Source organism: Daucus carota, chromosome 2 (genome assembly GCF_001625215.2).
Source record: "Daucus carota subsp. sativus chromosome 2, DH1 v3.0, whole genome shotgun sequence".
NCBI lineage: Eukaryota > Viridiplantae > Streptophyta > Magnoliopsida > Apiales > Apiaceae > Daucus > Daucus carota.
This window is the reverse complement of record NC_030382.2, coordinates 51,862,071-51,880,450: the sequence shown is the minus strand read 5'-3', so window position 1 is coordinate 51,880,450 and position 18,380 is coordinate 51,862,071. Positions and strand designations below refer to the sequence as shown.

General features: G+C 34.4%; 1 protein-coding gene across 1 annotated transcript; it reads right to left on the bottom strand.

The window, feature by feature from the left end:
* Positions 1-495: 495 nt before the first annotated feature.
* LOC108208918 (calcineurin-binding protein 1) lies at positions 496-14,339 on the bottom strand. The gene is made up of 19 exons (XM_017379535.2): positions 14,200-14,339; positions 13,116-13,190; positions 12,394-12,513; positions 12,275-12,315; positions 11,182-11,393; positions 9,127-10,952; positions 8,645-8,866; positions 7,866-8,537; positions 7,457-7,692; positions 5,690-5,900; positions 5,410-5,565; positions 4,457-4,614; positions 4,188-4,380; positions 3,461-3,855; positions 3,057-3,237; positions 2,693-2,922; positions 1,836-2,499; positions 1,309-1,387; positions 496-1,060 (listed from the first exon to the last, which is right to left on the bottom strand). Exons 1-19 carry the CDS (start codon positions 14,200-14,202, stop codon positions 789-791), a joined length of 5,946 nt encoding a protein of 1,981 aa, XP_017235024.1. The 5' UTR covers positions 14,203-14,339; the 3' UTR covers positions 496-788.
* Positions 14,340-18,380: the final 4,041 nt, after the last annotated feature.

The following is an 18,380-nucleotide window of genomic DNA, read 5'->3' as shown; positions in this document are numbered from 1 at the left end:
ATTAAAAAAATATTTCATATTAGTTATTTGACAAAAATAAAATTTTATTTCAAAAAATAAAATTATATTTCTTTAATTCAGATATAAGTCTTTATTTTGAAAAATAAGATTAGCCAAATCCCATCCCATAATATTGCGAGGCCATTTAATAATTTCATACATTGGTACAAATAAAATAAAATCATTTTGCCAGAGTCAGAAAAGGACATACCAAAAATTAAAGATTACATACACTTTCTTTTTATATAAGCATTTAAGTGACAGGGAAAAACATCATTTGATATTATTTCCACACTATATAAATATGAAAAGATCAACCAGAAAATCTGACTTAAATTTAAACAAAATACAACTATTGGCCACGCATAATATATATCCAAAAAAATAACATGCAGTCTACAGAAACAGTAGATATATATAATATATCAACAATGTAAAAGAGACAGACATGATACACATTACATTAAAAATTAAAAAACAAAGAGATAACTCACATACACACAACATAGTAATAAGAATATTAAAACCAAGCAGAGAAAAAAGCATCCAAGTACTGAAATATTTTTCTTCTGTAGAAAATGAAATATGCGAATGAATATCATAATTTCTATCCATACTCTTGTCAGCTCTCACTAATCACTATACATGCATGCTCAAAAATCCATCAGTTCTACTTATTGGTCTACACTATTTTCTATATATGGGATCGAAGTTGCTGCTTTCAGTGCAAGCTACTTTTGCATTGACTGTTTCTGAAGTTGCTGACAGAGTGCGATGGCTCTCAGAAGTTACATATGCCCGGCACTATTTTTCACAGCAACTACAGGAACAGATCCCTCAGTCTGAGTACTTTCTGTTTCATTAACTAAAGTTTTGCCCGGGTTACATGCTCTTCCAGTTTCAGGTAAAGATGGTCTGGCCTCGCTTGTTGTTTTGGATTTGGGCGATGAAGAAGATCCATAGTTATGTGCATTCTCAGTTTCAGATTGAGACGTTAATATGGCTGTTGATGGGGGAGTTTCTGAGTCATCACATTTACTAGCTCCATCTTTCCCACCACCTGCAATATGCAATTTTTTTAGACTTGCACCAAATAAATACACACACACACACACATACATACATATATATGTGTATATATGTATATATATCCTAGATGGAACTGATTATAAGAATAATCAGAATACATGAAGGAAAAATGAACAAATAATAAACAGAGTTGCAAGTCAGCACACATTCTTCTTGATGCTTTAGCAATTTAATATTGGATGTGGAAATATATAACATTTCTAGAAAAATTGTGATAACCTGGATGACAAATTGCGGCAGTGGCTGTGCTAGGACTTGGAGCAACAGATGAAATTCCAGTTCCTTTTTTCAGCTTTGACTGCATCAAACAACCACTTCACAACATTACTTTCTTAAAAAGTAAAAGAAGCTGTATTCTGAACAGCGATGGCAGCCCTGACGCACTTTTAAGCGATTGCAAATTATAAATGGATTTAGAAAAGTTCGATCCAAGCTCAAGGAAAATGGTGATTGTAGTTTTAGCCAAAAAAAATTTGCAAGTAAATTGCTTATATACTATATTAATCACTGTCAATGAGGGATGCCTACTCAAGACTAGGAGATAGATATTACTGTAAATTGGCATTTATTACATATTTAAGATTTGACGTACTGTTGATTAGTGAATATTATTCCAAGAATTAACTTTGTAATCTACTCTTTTTCCTGAACAGAACTGAATAAATTATAACACTTCTTTCAGATTTATCTACTTAACGCACAACATGGGACCAAATAGTAATCTATAATGGGGCTAAATTCCATACCTTTGCCTGTTCTTCACAGTACTTTATAGCAACAGATATGCTTGTGTAGTGTCCGTGCAACAACGTATAAGCCCACAAGATAAGCTTCCGTGAAGTGCTCATATCAATAATGTCAACCCCATCAATGCCTAGCTGTATGTACATTTCTGACGCTAACTGAGATGGCACAGTGTATAAGTTTATACCTGATGGAAGCATAGCACAAGAAGTATCTTTGTAAAAGTTGTAACATGATCTAAGCAGTGTGGTTGCAGTCTCCAAATCTTCGTCAGAAGCTTTTTTGATTATGACATTCTTAATCTTAGAGACTAGAGGATTCCATTGCATTTCGAGAGTCTTTAAATGTTTCGAGTCCTCGAGTGATGATGTCCATAATTCATCAGTTTGCAAATCAACACATAGCAGTTGGGTGTTTTCGGAAGCACCATTCAACAGATTAGAGACTTGGATATCACTCGAAATTCTGGAATGCAGTGGCGTGATCAAGGCCATGCGAATTACTAGGGAACGACACCAAGCAACTGATACCTGTTTATACACTTTAGCAAAATTGCTATTGGACAATTTTGGGTTCTTCAAACGCTTTCGTATTTTCTCATTAATTCCCTCTAGTGTTTCCGACTTAACATATCTCTCTAATGTCTGGATATACTGGTAGAGATACCTGTAACAATAAAGTCAACGTGAATATCACTTGTGGAATAAGAAGGGTACAGAATACATAAATCAAATGGATCCATTATGCATTCTTCACCTTTATGTAAATCACCCCACCATAAAGAATTTGACATGCATAAAGTTTGATTCTAGTTTACAACTAGAAAGACTTTCGAGTGTGAATTCTTATTATCACTTACCCATATAAACTGCTTTCTGATAATTCAGGGCACTTAATCTCTGGCAAACTGCATATATCTGACCATAAATTCACCTGTTCCATATACAAAGAGAATATCTTTTCTAACAAATTTCCATTTGGGGTTTGTTCAGCACCACGGGCACTTTCGGTTTTATAAATTGATGAAGTTAGAGATTTGGCATATCTCCCGACAGCTACTGGAACAAGATCTTCCAAGCACAAAGAAAACTGCAAAGTTATCAAATTTAAGATAACAGAATGAGGTAAACATCCATCCAAGATATTACTGATAATATCAGTTTCAATAAAATTTTCAAATTGACACAGAGCCACCATGAAGAAACAAATTGATATACCCATACCCTCTTATCTGCCCGTATAGAGATATAAGCTCGCTCTAAAGTTGAGGTGTCCCCTGTCTCTTCCAGAAGTTTCAAGTAAAACAATATGTATTTCCTAATGGAAGTAATAAATTTACGAGAACTTTCTGGCAAGTTAACTTCAAGGGCTCTTTTGTTTCCAGAAACACCTGGAGTCTTGCGCCTGGAAAATAAAGAAAGAGTGGTAAACACTTATGCTAGCGAAGACAAAAATTTATCTGGACTGGTTACTCCTAAGGATATAATAGAATTTCCGGGATTCATGAAATCTTCTTGCCTGCATTTTATTCTTAAAAATATGCCACTTTCTCATGTTCTCAGCTAGAAGCTAAAGATGTGACACAAACTTAAGTAACTTGAAATTCAAATGCATGAAGAGTTTGTACCTTCCTTTTTTTACCATACCATCTATCTCCCACATATTATATGTAAAGGAAGACCGAGAAGATTTAAAGCAAAAAGAAAGTTCATCCCTTGCTTTTTCTAGATCTCCTTTGTCACCCCGTCTGTAAAACCCCTGAGCAAGCATGTATCTGGCCTTGTGAAAATGTTTGAGATCCCCTTCTACACAAATCTCAAGGGCAGAAAGGCAATCATTATAAAGCATATGCCATACACCCTCCAACTGTTGGGAACTAACTCGCTTTATATTGTTAATATTAGATTCCCTGCTTCCCTCCTCACCAGCAGTTGCCAATATTGATGTTTCAGGTTCCATGTCTCCAAAGATAGCCATGGTGGCCACTTTTGTCTCGTGATTAAAAGAATATGCAGAAACAGCCTAAAAAAGATCAGAAGATGAATACAGATATCTAACAGCAGGAATATTTGCAAGGTCTACAACTATCAAAGACCAAGATAAAAAGAAGGATTGTAGGAAAAGCCACAATATTAATATTGTTTGACGGGTGCAAGTTTCTTGTTCTTTCTGCATTCCACAAGTTTATCAGACTATTATTATTATATATTTTCATCTTCATACAGAAGTAAACAGTCACAGATTGTGCAATGCATGAAATTGAATGGAATGAAAAATCAGAGAGAGGATGAAAACGACAATCACCAGAACTTATTATAAAAACAAACTTAATCTTGGAAAAAAAAATTAGAAACCTTTAGAGCCTCCTTATCTTGTTTCCCGCATGTATATAGTAACTTCAAGCGTGAAGCATGCAGTCTGTAGAAAGGATCTACAGCAGTCTGATTCAGTGAAATAGCCTTGTCATAAAATGAAAATGACATTTCATGAGAGTATTCAAGCTTTTCACACAGCTTTCCAAGATAAAAAACAAGGGACCAATCTTCCCTGCAATAAAAAAATGTTAATTGATAGACGAATATGTAAAGTTCAAAAACTGACACCGCTGCGAAGAAAGATTTACTTGTGTGAAAAAGCCTTCTTAAAATGTCTCATTGAACTCTGGCAAAACCTAAGCCATGTTGCATCTTTTGAGGGCATAACTAATCTTTGATCATAAATTGGGACCACATTTTGAATGGCATCATAATAGACCAATGCCAGTAGCTCATGTATCTCACCCTGGCACAAGAGTTCATTGAAGTAGTTGATGCGTTAATATCATATATGGATGCATATAAGAACCATTACCAGCATTCTGAGAGAATTAAAAATTCTACAACCAACTCAAGAAATATGTTTCTAGTTTAATACAATCACTCCATATTAATCTACCGAAAAAAAATACGTAACTACTCCATCTAATCTTTCAAAAATAAAAATACGTAACAATTACTTCATCTTCAAGAATTTGAGTTGGGAGCTGTACTGGTACTAAAGGGTTACTTATCTATAGGATCAGGCATTTAGCAATTTTTATCAATTAGTTGCAACTCAACTACAAGGGGGACTTAAGCTACTTTTTATGCAAGAGGTAAAGCAATAAAGTGCATCACCAATGCCTGTCAAAACGTTGTTGTAGTACAAAAAAAATTCAAATATATGCAAGGAGAAATAAAGCTAGACCTGTAGTTCAGGAAGGGTCCTGATCCAGAAAATATCTTTTTTGCATTGATATGAGGATTCAGAGCATAAATAGTTAAAACATATCCTATTTGTTTCTGGACATACCAAATTAAACGTGGAAAGAAGAGCTCGATTCATTTTAATTATATACCCACAGACCATCTCCAAGAAAAGTTGAGTATTAGTCTTTTAAATGAACCAAGTCAGTAATTGTAATTAATTCATTTGGTAGTATTACCTTCACGTTAGTTATCAACCTATTTGTCGTGAGTACATTATTGCGCATACATACCTAAATAAGAAAAATTAATAAAATATTTCATCATAAATTCAGATCGATCACGTAAAAACCTGCTGAACAGCTGTTCTTGCTAGAGCCAATGTCATTAACAAGCACCGCCTACTCCTCCTCCGACTTGTCTCGACTCTAGTTGATAATGTAGTATTCTTCTTCCATGCTGCAGCATTTATCTGTTTACTACCATCATTTAGCAACAAATCGACCTCCTGCACACATATAACAAAATGCTGAGCAAGCAAAGCAACTACAAAATTTACTCGCAATTTCCAATATTGGAAAGAGCGTCCACAGACTAAAAAAAATTTAGAACAACAGGCACGGCTATCTTACCTCGTCATATATATTTGCTAGACCTTGCCAACTCTCAAAACGAAGTGGGTTATATAACAAATCATATTTAAAAAGGTTTGCATTTTGCTCCACAAATTCTTCGCCTTCCTTTGTGAGTACAAATCCAGGCCACTTATCAGTAGCACTCATTTCCTCGGAAAGAGCAAGTACATAATATAAGTTGTTGTACACCTCCAAATATGGCTCAGAGCTGCAATTAATTGATAATTAAAAGATTCATGAGCATAAATAAAGTCTATGTATATGACAATGTAAGGATAGGAAAAACAGATAAAAATATGGTCATACAGGCATCTTTCCATACATACTTGCGTATAACAAGATCAGAGCAAACAAGAAGATCATAATGAAATTTGTTAAGGATATCGAGTAGGACGACTGAAATGGGCAACTCATCTGACAATAACAAACTAGAGGAAACGTTGTGGAATGGAAGGGGGTCAAGTATAATTATTTTTAAATGATTTAAAAATAATAAGAAGGTAGCAGTTTAAGGCAACTCAAACCTATATCTATTTTAACCAATCGCGACCTAAATGACAGAGTCCTAAAGAAACAAAGATTAAAGATATATGATTAATAAATAAGAATCTTATATGCTTGCACTGAATATAGTTATCAGGAATTGAATAGTTTTGCATGTCCCAGTGTCGATTGGACATAAATGAAGCTAGATAAACCATTATATGGCACGATCAGTGAGTCATGCCATGGAACCACAAACCCAAGTTTGTCCCGGTCCACTATGGAAGACGATGTTCACTAAATCTAACCATCCTCAAATTTTAGAGAAAGAAATAAGAACACTGGTACTTGTAATCTGAAAGAGGGAAGAAAAGAGGAAGTTCTGAGAACAATTTAGAAACAAAAAAATGCACAAAGGACAAGTGACAAATTTAAAGACAAAGAAAAGGAGACAAATTGAAGGAAGGTTCTTGTATCTTGTATCCGATTCATGGGAATAACGTTCCACGTACCGGAACATCTCGTGTTCCGTGTAACACTGGTATGGTTTGCAAAGTTGTTAAACGATTGTGCAATTTTTTGGTATGTTATGTCATAAGGTGTAACAAATACAGGAAGGGGGGCATTATTTTTTTGTATGGCATGTCAAGAATAACGTATAACTATTACAGAAAGGGGTAAATAAAATCAATTAACCTTTTTTGACATTTATCACCCATATATATGTTTGAACCAGTATCTATTAATGAAAGATTTAGTAATAAAGCAATTACAATAATTATGAACACACTTGTTCAAACTGGTCAGTAATATATCCCCAGTGGATATGATCTAGTCGTGCTCCCAGTCTCAAGCTCCTCGTGTGGAATTAAAACTTTAAAATCCTGCACTCGAGATATTCCCAATACAAGTCCTCTACTAGACTCAAGGTTTTCCAACTACAGTAAGTGCTCTTTTGTAGGATTTTTCCAACTATAACAAGAGCTCTTTGAAGGATCTTCCAACTATAACAAGGCTTTCTGTAGGCTTATACATAAGTGAGGAACCTTTCACAATCTCTGACCTCACAATGATTAGTATTGCACAATATCTGAAATCCAACACTGACTTGGCATATATAATTCTCGATAATAAAATAAAGGACGAGAAGTTTATCAAATCTTTTTACTGTTCAACGCATAAATTAGTTAAACCCTCCAAAACTAGATACAACTTGAGTACTTAGATTCACCATTGAAACTCAGGAAGAAAAATACTTTACAATAGACTTTTAGATCCTACCTTCCTATCAATGAAGTTGTCTGCTGCTTGAGACTTCCATCATTAGGAAATATTACTTGCATGATGGAATTAAGAAAACCTTCGGATCCAGCCTCCTCTGAAAGTTTATCTTCACATAAACCAGGATCATCTAAAAATTTGTCTATCGCATTTTGAGTTGATATGTTTTCAGGTGGTTGTGGGAAGTGCTTTCGAATAGCTCTTAATACTCTCCGCAGTTTCACTAGGCCAGATTTCTGAAATAAATACAAACAAACAACTAATTACCGAAATAAGCTCTGCATTAAAATTACATACTATTATTGTTTGCAAGGAAGATATAAGCTCAACTGGAAGATATAAACAAGTAGAACAGAAACTGTAAAAATAAATAAAGACAATGAAGAGAGAACACAAAGATTCTACTCACAGATGAAGCCTTTGCATAGGGCAGTATATATCTAAAAACATCAGCACACTGTTCCTTCGTCTGATAGTCACCGCGATTTGTATTTTTGTGCATGACTAAATCATCTTCATACGATGAATCAGATCTGAGATGCAAGCCGTACAAACATAAGAAACACTGATCCAGAGCATTGTCAATACCCAACTCAAGTTCGTCCCTTTCATCCTCAGTTAATTCATCAGTACATTCAGCATATTGGCTGTTAACATTGTCCGATTTGTGAACCACAACATCAAGCCCGTCACTAGAATAGTTGCCACACACTACATCTTTATTCTCTTTATCTAGATCTTTATGAGATTGGATTCCATTTGACGTCATCCACCTAACAGTCTCCTTTTCAAAATTGCTTGTTTCTTTTATCCCAGTATGGTCCAGCACCAAAGATGAATCCAAATTTGTTACATATTGAGATCTTTTGGCATGACCATCTAGTGAAAGTTGCTCATCAGCTTGGGTAACTTCCATTCCCTTGCTAGATGAGTTTGAATTTGATTTTAGTTTCATATCCAAGGCCAATAAATGTTTTATCGCAAGTTTGAGAAATGTTCCTTCTTCCTCTTCACCGTCTCCACCCGCACAGCAGAGACCATACTCAGCAAGCAATTCGTGGATTGCGACAATCAGTTCAATCTATGGCAATAAGTTGGTCAAATGAAGCATGACAAACAAAAATGAGAGAACATTATCACGACCAAACCAACTGAAATACAGAATATTTTGGAGAGGAAGGTTTTTACCTGTGACTTTATAGGGACACTGGGGGTCAGGTGTTGAAGTTTAAAGAATGCGGTTGCTGCATCAACGAAGTAGCCTTTCTGCCAGTGTTCGCTTTCCTCGGAAACAGAAACCCCAGAAGACCTTCTAGAAACATTCATGTTCAAATTGCTGCACATGAGAGCTAGCAATGATAATTGAATTTCCCCAACGATTCCCAACGCAACAATGACATTTGGTGGTTGCTAAAAAGAAAAAAGAAGATTTTAATAAATTGGAAAATATCTAGCAATTGCTTCCTTCTGTTACAGTCTGGTTTGCACCCTATCCTACGGAAAATAGTTGGGAGAAAAATCAAGTGTATCCATAAAGTCTATTGGTATTTAGAGACCATGGTGACATGAAAGATGCCTATACCAGTTTAGAAGCATGAATATATTCATACCTTTTGTAGCGCTCAGTAGTGCCAGAATTAATATCAGTACGACAAAGTAATATCACTTACAGAATTTCCACAAGGATTGGTGAAGGTCTTTATGCTTGAGACATCTCGAGAGATCGCTTTCACTTCTTCCACAAGCAAGTGATTCCATTGCTCAGTTGAGTCTTTCAACTCCTCTGGAAGGGTGATTGAGTTGAATTCCGACATCTTAAAACCTGAGCTTTTCAAGGCAGGATGTACCGAGATACCAGCTTTAACCATCAGTATTTGCAACTTCCGACAGTGACACTTTAATTTAACCTCGACATCCATTGGCCTCACCATTTCACAAGCTTTACTAAGAAGATCCAATGCAGCTAATATAACTGAGATCCCATCAAATTCTTTATTGATCACACATGACACTCCAATATGGACATCTTCGGTACAAAACAGAAGGGGAGCCAGCAAAAGGACACACTCAGAATACATCTCTTTTTTTAGCATATCTTCTACAGGCTTCAACAAGAAATCTACCTCCAGGATGGTGATCTCGTGGAGAACCTTATCAGCAGTCAATAATTGTATAACTTTGCTATGTGGCACCTGCACTGATGCACCAGGATTGCTCACACCGTTCTCATCAGCCAGAAGTGAGAAACAAGTGCCAAATTCTTTCCGAGCTCTTGCCTTGTTGCCATCCAGCACTGATAAATGACCACTTATCCAGTAAAACCGAACCCAGAAAGAAGGATTATCACTTAGTAAAGAAGTAAAATCAATGCTAATTTCAGAATTATCTTCTGAAATTTTGTCCTTAGATACACCACCCATAGGAATTGGATAATTCTTAAGTAGGGACGCGATGACATCACAAACAAGATGATTTGCATCCGTCATTAAGTCAAGCTGCACAGACGAGTCCGATGACCGACATCCAAAATCAAAATACAGCTCTGATAGAAAAAGACTGCACTCAGGAGTCCTCTTTAGTCCTATGTGCCTTGTCAGTTTCTCCAACTCAAGAAATTTATTAAAAGCCTCCTGATAGAGAATGCCTTTAGAGGAAACCTCTTCTAAAAGCAAGTGGCCCGCATAATAAGCAGAATAATTTTTTGAAACTTTTTCGGCAAATCTGGCAACCTCATCAGCTTCAGTACTGTACGAATTGGTCACAACTTCAGTGCTTTTATCTCCAATGAAATTCTTACACACTGATCCACCCACAACAAAAGGTTCGAGAGACTGAATCACAACTTTTCCCAGATCTTTCGAAAAATCTAACTCCTCCTTATCTGATTTACGACTCCTAAGCCTTTCAAGACGAGTGCTGCGCCTTTCTTGAGGTTGTTCTTCAAATGCATTTGGTTCTTTCACCCTAAAATGGCCCCTCTCTGGATTACTATCAGCAGCCGATATATTCACCTTATTTGGGGTGACAGCAGGTCCTCTCCCTTCCTCGAAGCTGATCGCATTTTCTGAGTTTTGAGGCAGATGTATATTAAATCTAGTATTTCCATCTCTGCATGAACCTTCAATCGCTACTTTAGAACCAGATACACTCGATGGGAGTAGTATGTTAAGTAGGGCATCAACCAGGGCTATCCAGGTAGCTTCTGCAAGGTGGACATCTAGATTCTGATTCAATTTCTTTGCAGCAACACCCTCTGCTTCGTCATCATCTGTTGCCTTTCTCTTTTCCTGGAATTTTAGTCGGACATGTTTGGGTTCCAGCTTATCGATACCTTTTGGAGCAAATGGTATTGGATCTGGATCTTCAATGGTATTTTTCACATGCAAAGCCCGTGAATGGGAAGGCCAGTGTCTTAAAATTAACTCTGCAACAGAAAGGCAGGCAACTTCATCGCCAATAGCAATAAGAACTTCCATCAATTTTTCCATGCAATTCCCTGAAGAACAAAAAGCAATTATGATGTACAACACTGTCAGAGTGGAAGAATAAAAGCTCTTCCTTCTGAAAAAATTCATGGCCCACCAAGCCACATTAGTATATTATAAGATAAAAAAGATATCTTCATGCAAAACGCAGTCTACAAATGAAAAGGAAATTATTATATAAGAAAGAAAATACACATGTGAGTGTGCATGTGTATCTGATACATATAAATAGAGACTCACAGTTGTTTGGACTACAAACAAGCCCTTGCTCAAATGCCCAGCGCGAGATGCTCAGTAAGCCCATTGAGCATGACAATGTGCCCAGCTGGTTCCAGACAACAGAATCTTTGGAATCAATCTCCACTGCTTGGAGATAGCATTTAAGAGCATTCTCACGAAAATTAGAACCTCGTTGAAGGAAAACAGTAGCAAGATTTTTTAATGCCAGAAATCTACAGAAAAAGGTTAAAGTAAGGGCCCTGGCTAAATACATTTTTAACAATACATCAATTAACATTCAACTGTTTTTTCTAATGAATATACCAGAAGTAGCACGTAAATAGAACATATATAATATTTGTCAGTACGTGCATTCCAACCAAAAAAGCTTGATTTTTCACAAATGCCTAAAGACAATGGGATATTAAAATGTGAAAAAAGCCAAAAAGTCCGAGTCAACCTATTAGAATACATGTCTTTACATTACAGCACAGTTTCAGGCTTTGATATATGGGTCCCGGTCCAGCCATTGACAGCTGTGGACAGGTTAAGTAGAAAGCGCTGGACGAGTCCCCATACAGCGATTAAATAGCGCTGCATGTATTAAAAATTTGTTATAATCTTGGTTGCTGGATATTATCCACCGGCCAGAAAATCAGATGTCAGTATGTCACCTAACCTGTCCACAGCCATCGATGGCCACACCAGGACCCTTGCTATATATGTGCAAATGTTGCAACAATTAAGCCCTATTTGCAATTCAACCTGACAAAACCTAAAAAGATACCATTGGCAGCAGAGACTTGTCTTTACAGTGATCCTCTCCTAGTAAGTGAATTTAATAAGCGTGAATTAATAGAAAATTATTGTGACAACCTGGGTCCAAAACAGTCCTTTCCGAAAATTGGGTCATGTCCAATTTTCCGAATTCGAAAACAAGCCGAAATTACTGACCCAAATGCAACAACTTGAGTAATCCACAAGCCCACCACAAGCCCCCAAGATCAAGATTTTTTGGTGCACTTAGTAATAGTAGTTATGCTTATAAAGCCCAAATGAGACCAAATAACAGATTAATGGAATGAAATAAACACTATAGAAGTTGAAAACAAACCTGAGCTGTAAAAGATGGCCATCACTAGCACTAACATCAGCCTGCATAAGGGGAAAGGTCTGGTTAAATAATTTATCACAAGCTCCATTTTCGTCAAATAATTAAGGTTCATCTGGCACCTGAACACTTGAAAGAATAGGATCTTTCAATACTTCCTCTAAAAGCTCCTGAGCCTTTTCATATTCTTTAGACTGTAACTTCCGAAGTCCTTCGTGATAGGTTTGCGAAAGATGAAATTCCTGATATCATAAGATCCTTTGGGCATGAGCAAATTACCAAAACCAAAAAGAAGGGGTCAAAATCTGATGTCCAGATATTACATATGCACAGTTGAACCTCTATAAATGAATAACCTTAGAGTCGATAATTTATCGAGGGGACCCAAAAAAATTAAATAAATCAATTTTCAAGGGGTATTTATTGCATTATAACATCAAATTCTCTTAGTTTTATTTTACATGATCTGTGCTTCCTGCGAAATACAAACAGCCTATTAGATACATATAGTTACAGTATTTAATATTATTCATCGATGATTAATTTTATTCCGTTTCTTACAAGCCCAAGAGTCTCTAAAGAACAGCATCTCGACCAAAAATAGGGGAATGTTCGTAACTATTATCCCATACAACCCCGCTTTCGTTTGAGATGCACATAACTTGAATATGTTTGATTTGGGTTTGATTTATTGTTAAAGTAATCCTCTAGTGTAGCATTCCAAAACCTGAACACAAATACTACAAATCAAAAACATATAAACCTACCCCAAAAACATAACCGGAAACACATATACATACACACACAAACAAAAAGAACCCAGAAAAGATGGACAAGGTATTACCTGGGCTTCTTTTGTAGGGGCTAAAGGCTCCCACTGGCTTTTAGCATCTGTATCATTAATAGCTGCAATTGAAAACTGCAATAATAATACCAAAAATGAATTTATAACAAAAATTAGCAGCGACTTGTTTCAGTTATAATCATAACTAAATAAAGTTCAAGCAAAAAAAACACATGAATCCATAACAACAAAAATTAGGGGTTAATTATCAACTAGGTCACTTGTTACGCTAGAAAATATCAAGTGGGTCACTACGAAATTTTTGGTCTCATTTGAATCACTAAAGTCATAAAAAATATCAAATAGATACCTCTAATATCTTTTCGAGGAGTAAATTTTATTTTTCATTGAGTTTCACACATTTTTCTTAGCTGTTAGTATATTCAAATGAAAGGTTATGAATTCTAGTATTTACGATAATATATTTAGATTTTAAAAAATTCTTTTATTATTTATTTGATATAAATTAAACAAAATAATTGTAAAATTAAAAATAAATAGTAAATAAATTTCTTAAAATCTGAATATATTATCATAAATACTAGAATTCATAACCTTTCATTTGATTATACTAACAGCTAAGATAAATGTGTGAAGCTCAATGAAAAATAAAGTTTACTCCTCGAAAAGATATTAGAGGTATCTATTTGATATTTTTTATGACTCTAGTGATTCAAATGAGACCAAAAATTTCGAAGTGACCCACTTGATATTTTCTAGCGTAATAAGTGACCTAGTTGATAATTAACCCCAAAAATTAGCAGTGACCCGTTTGAGTTTAAAAGCATAATTAAACATAATTCAAGGCAAAACAACACAAAGAATCGATAACAACAAACATTTGCAGTGACCTATTCAAGTTAAAATCATAATTAAACATAATTCAGTCCAAAAAAACACAAAGAATCAATAATCCCAAAAATTATCAGTGACCCATTTGTGTAATAGTCATAACTAAACATAATTCAAGCCAAGAAAACACAAAGAATCAATAAAAACAGAAATTAGCAGTGACCCATTTGAGTTGTGATCATGAGTAAACATAATTGAAGCAACAAACACAAGTGAATCGTAAAAAAATTACCATCGTCTGGTTGTTTGTGTCTCAGCTCGGAGCGAAATGGCGAGTTGATACTTGTTGTCTCTCACTTCGACTGGTGTTGTCAATGTGAATTTTTATATGTAAAGTTGCTCGAATTGTCTAGACTCGAAAGCAAACGTTATGTTAGTACTATTGTTTATATAAAGGCCCAGTCGGCAGTAGCCCCGAATATAATTCGACCCGGTTATAACTGTAAAAGAATTAATAAAATACATTTTGGGATATATTTATCCGGGTTTGTTTTGTGATAAATAAATATGATTAAAATAATTTTTAAGTGTTAATTTATATAATATATCATAGATTAAAATGATCTTTCACTCATATTTTTATTCGCTCTTTTGTTATTTACCTAGTCTTTTGGAGTTTTTTTTTCAAGTATCTGGTCTGTTAATCAAATATCAAGGTTTTTACTTATTTTTGATAGTATTTTAAAAGTATATATTGATAGTTTAAATATTTTCTTTTATAGGAAAAACATTTAATAATATGTGAATAGAGTTGGGCTCCTTGGATTCTAAATATTTTGAAGTATTTGGATGCCACATCTAACACCATTGGATCAACATAAAATGAACGGTTGATTTTAAAAATAAGTGGATAAGTTTTTTTATTTTTAAAAAATGAAAAGAACTACTGCGTTAAATCAAGTGCAGAACAAAAGAACCGGACGTTCGAGCATTGCATACTCTTGAATAATTGTTGTCGAAACAAAACAATAATTTCCTAACCCGACTGTTTTTCTCTACTAATCATTTGCAGAACAATGGGGAGAAGTAAGTCTATAAGATAATAGGTGCGAAACAAGTTGGAAGTTACACAAACCATCACTCCGAGCAACAACATGACAATTTGTAGATATACATATACGGAGAAACGGTTGTCCGAAATTAGCGCTACTACCCCGACTGACAGTTATAAAAGTTCTGTACAGTGCAAATATATTATACGGTGACATACGAAAGACTCACAGCCGTTAGATTGCAAGTGAATGGAGGGCCAAGATGCAGGACTCCAATGCTCCAAACAATTATGGTCTCCACAAAACTTAATTAAATTTAAGTTTTTTCTAATATAATAATATAAAGAGATTATTACACTTTGTTACTCTCAATTTTGGCTAATTGGCGAATAAGTACCAGTATTTTGAAACGCGACGCTGACACTCTCAAGTTCATATTGTATTGCAGTTTGTAACCCTTCCGTTAAAAAATTCCGTTAAAGTTAATATGAGGTGTTAGAGCAACTCCAACCGACCCAATCTGTTAGCTAAAAGCCCACGTGGAAAGCCCATATAGCTAATAGAAAGCATTACGTCCTCTCCAACCATAGTCTGTAGCTAACAATAATTTTACATAACGCCATTTGGTTTCCTATATTTATCAAAGTGCAGCAGATCTGTAAGAACCTCCACGTCATCTCCCTCCATTTCACAGCTCCCCTCCAGCCATATCTTTCCTCCAACTGCCATCCCTAATACTCTTTTCCCTCAATAAAATATTATTTTTTAAATATAGATAGTAGTTATAGCTAACATGGTTGGAGCAAATCACCTTTTTGATTATGTATAATTTTGCTAACCGTTATTTTATTATATTTTAGCTAATGGATATAACTAATGTGGTTGGAGATGCTCTTAGTTAATAGGCATTTCCGTACTTGCATAATATAATTTCTAATTTTTATCAAAAATATTATCTAATAATTCGATTCGATTGGTTAAAATAATTTTTTTTACTTTATTACTAATACTCTCAACTATCATTACTTAAAAAATAATATTAAATATAAGCATTTGAATCTCATTAAAATTATCTAAAATATTTTTTCCCTAAATAATAATTCTTAAATTGTAAAAAAATTAATCTCATATTCAATTTGCATAATATGATTTAAAAAAATTCAATTAAATCATACTTTATTTAATCTAAAAAAAATATTTATTATAAAAAAACTAATATTTTAAATATAAAATCGAATTATTATATATGTGTTTTTGATAAAAATCAAAAGTTATATTATGCAAGTACGAAAATGTCTGTGAACTGACACCTTATGTTTGATTTTAACGGAAGGGTTACAACCGCAACACAATATAAATTTTGGAGTATCAAGTGTCATGTTTAAAAATAAGAATACTCATATGTCAATGAGTCAAAGGTAAGAGTCACAAACTGTAATAATCATTAATTTCAAAATATGGGGATACTCATCTGTTAAATCTGTTAATGAGTCAAAGTTAAGAGTCACAAACCGTAATAAACACCAATGTAAAACATGTATAAGCGTTAAGATACAGTATGCACCGACTTTTTTGAGACCAAGTAAAAACATGAATAACATTCAAAATCTGAGCTATTTTGGTGTCCGTGTCAACTGCAATTACTTGTTTCGAATCTTCTTACACGTCGCTTGTCAAATTTTTTATTTATACAAGTGTAAGAGGAGTTCTCTGGGTATCCACCGATTCAAGACTTCTCCGCGTATCCACCGATTAAAGATCCCCCTATTGCAAACTAAGAAAAAACTCAACAAAACCAGTCACGAAGCCAATTTTGCGATAGCTGGCTCAGCTATCAGATCTCAAAAACAGGTGTGATCTTTCTAAAACATAAAACTACATAATTATAATTATGCGATTATTTATTGATTTATGATATATATTATTGTGGTGTGGTTCATATTTTATTTTTTCATGATTAGATATGATTTCGTGCTTGATTCTTTCGTGTTATGGGTTGTTTCGCATCTATTTTGGTCAGAATTTGAGAAAATTGGTGTAATCAGTTTTATATTATATGATTAGTTCATTATATTTGTTCCGATTCTTCATTTTTGATTCTTAGTTTTTGTTAGTGTCCATAATGATTGTTTGCAGTTCTTGGACGGTGAAGGTCGAGGTGGAGGTGGTGTAGCGGTGACTTAGCGCGTCTGATTGTCTAATTTTATTCCATGATTTTAGTTTAGCTTGGTAATTTTGGATTTATTTATTTAATAGTAATTATGTAAATCTTTTTTTTTTTTAACGTAGAAACCCGCAGCCGCTACCCTTCGGGTGCGCACTGGGTAAACCCACGAGCTCACGCAATAGCCTGCAAACTACGTGAACCAAGGTAAACCGTACCTAAGCGCGACAGGCTCTGATCCAGGAGGCATAATCACCAATTCTGCTCCCTTAATTTTAGCTATTTTTGAATAACAAGTTGACTATCCTTAAATTTGTTTATTTTTGAAATCTGAATTTCTCTAAATGTTTTAATTTGAATTGTTGTGTTTTCGTTGGAAGATTAATTGATAGAATATTTATTGCTGATTATTGTACCTGAATTTCATAATTCATGGGGGCCGTATATGATGGCTTTATTGTGCCTTAATGAGGTATTATTACGCCATTAATGATTGATTAATTGGTGTATACCAAATTTATATAGTGATACATTGTTTGCCAAGATTCTGTCTTTTCTTAGCTATGTTATCAATTTCCAATTATATTTTAAATTTTGTTAATAATGATAATTAACTAAAATCGTGATACTTTTGCTTGTCAAGATTTTGTTTTATTTTTGAGTAGATAAATTTTAGATCTTTTTTCAATTTTCAATTATATTTTTCTATTTTTTAAATTAATAGTCAGTTATTTTGTTCGGATTAAAATTTTATTATGTATCTAACCAAAGAGATCTTACCATCTCTTTGGTGTAGACTTGTAATGATTTGTTTTATGTTAGTTTTTATATTACTTTCCTTATTTTTTTAAAAAATTATATTATATTCATATATTTTAATGAGTTTGTTGACTCTTTTCGTCTTTCGTTTTATATAGTTTTATTATTCTATTATCTGTATGAACTTATTATGGTTTTTATTTGTGTTGTATTTTTCAGGGTACACGAGGTGGAAGAAAGAACGATAACGGGACCTTTTATGTGTGTTTTCTTATCGAACATTAAAGCTTTATTGTCTAAGCGTCCCTGAAACTCCTGAGAACGACTATTGTATCTTGTGACGGAAAAAAAAAAACAAGCGTTAAGATACACTGAAAAAGTTTATTATACGCAGCCGCAGCGGAGTAATATGGTAATAATGCCTCGAAGTTCGTGACCGTTACAAATTCCATATTTAAAATTGAGCAAGTAAACAAACACAAACATACTCTCGCGAGT

Bases quoted from the DNA above. Each gene is read 5' to 3' on its own strand.
- LOC108208918 (XM_017379535.2), bottom strand. The intron at 11,394-12,274 runs GTTTGTTTTCAA...CTTTTTCTGTAG, and splicing joins GGCCATCTTTTACAGCTCAG to ATTTCTGGCATTAAAAAATC. The intron at 4,615-5,409 runs GTTTTTACGTGA...CTCTTGTGCCAG, and splicing joins CAAGAACAGCTGTTCAGCAG to GGTGAGATACATGAGCTACT.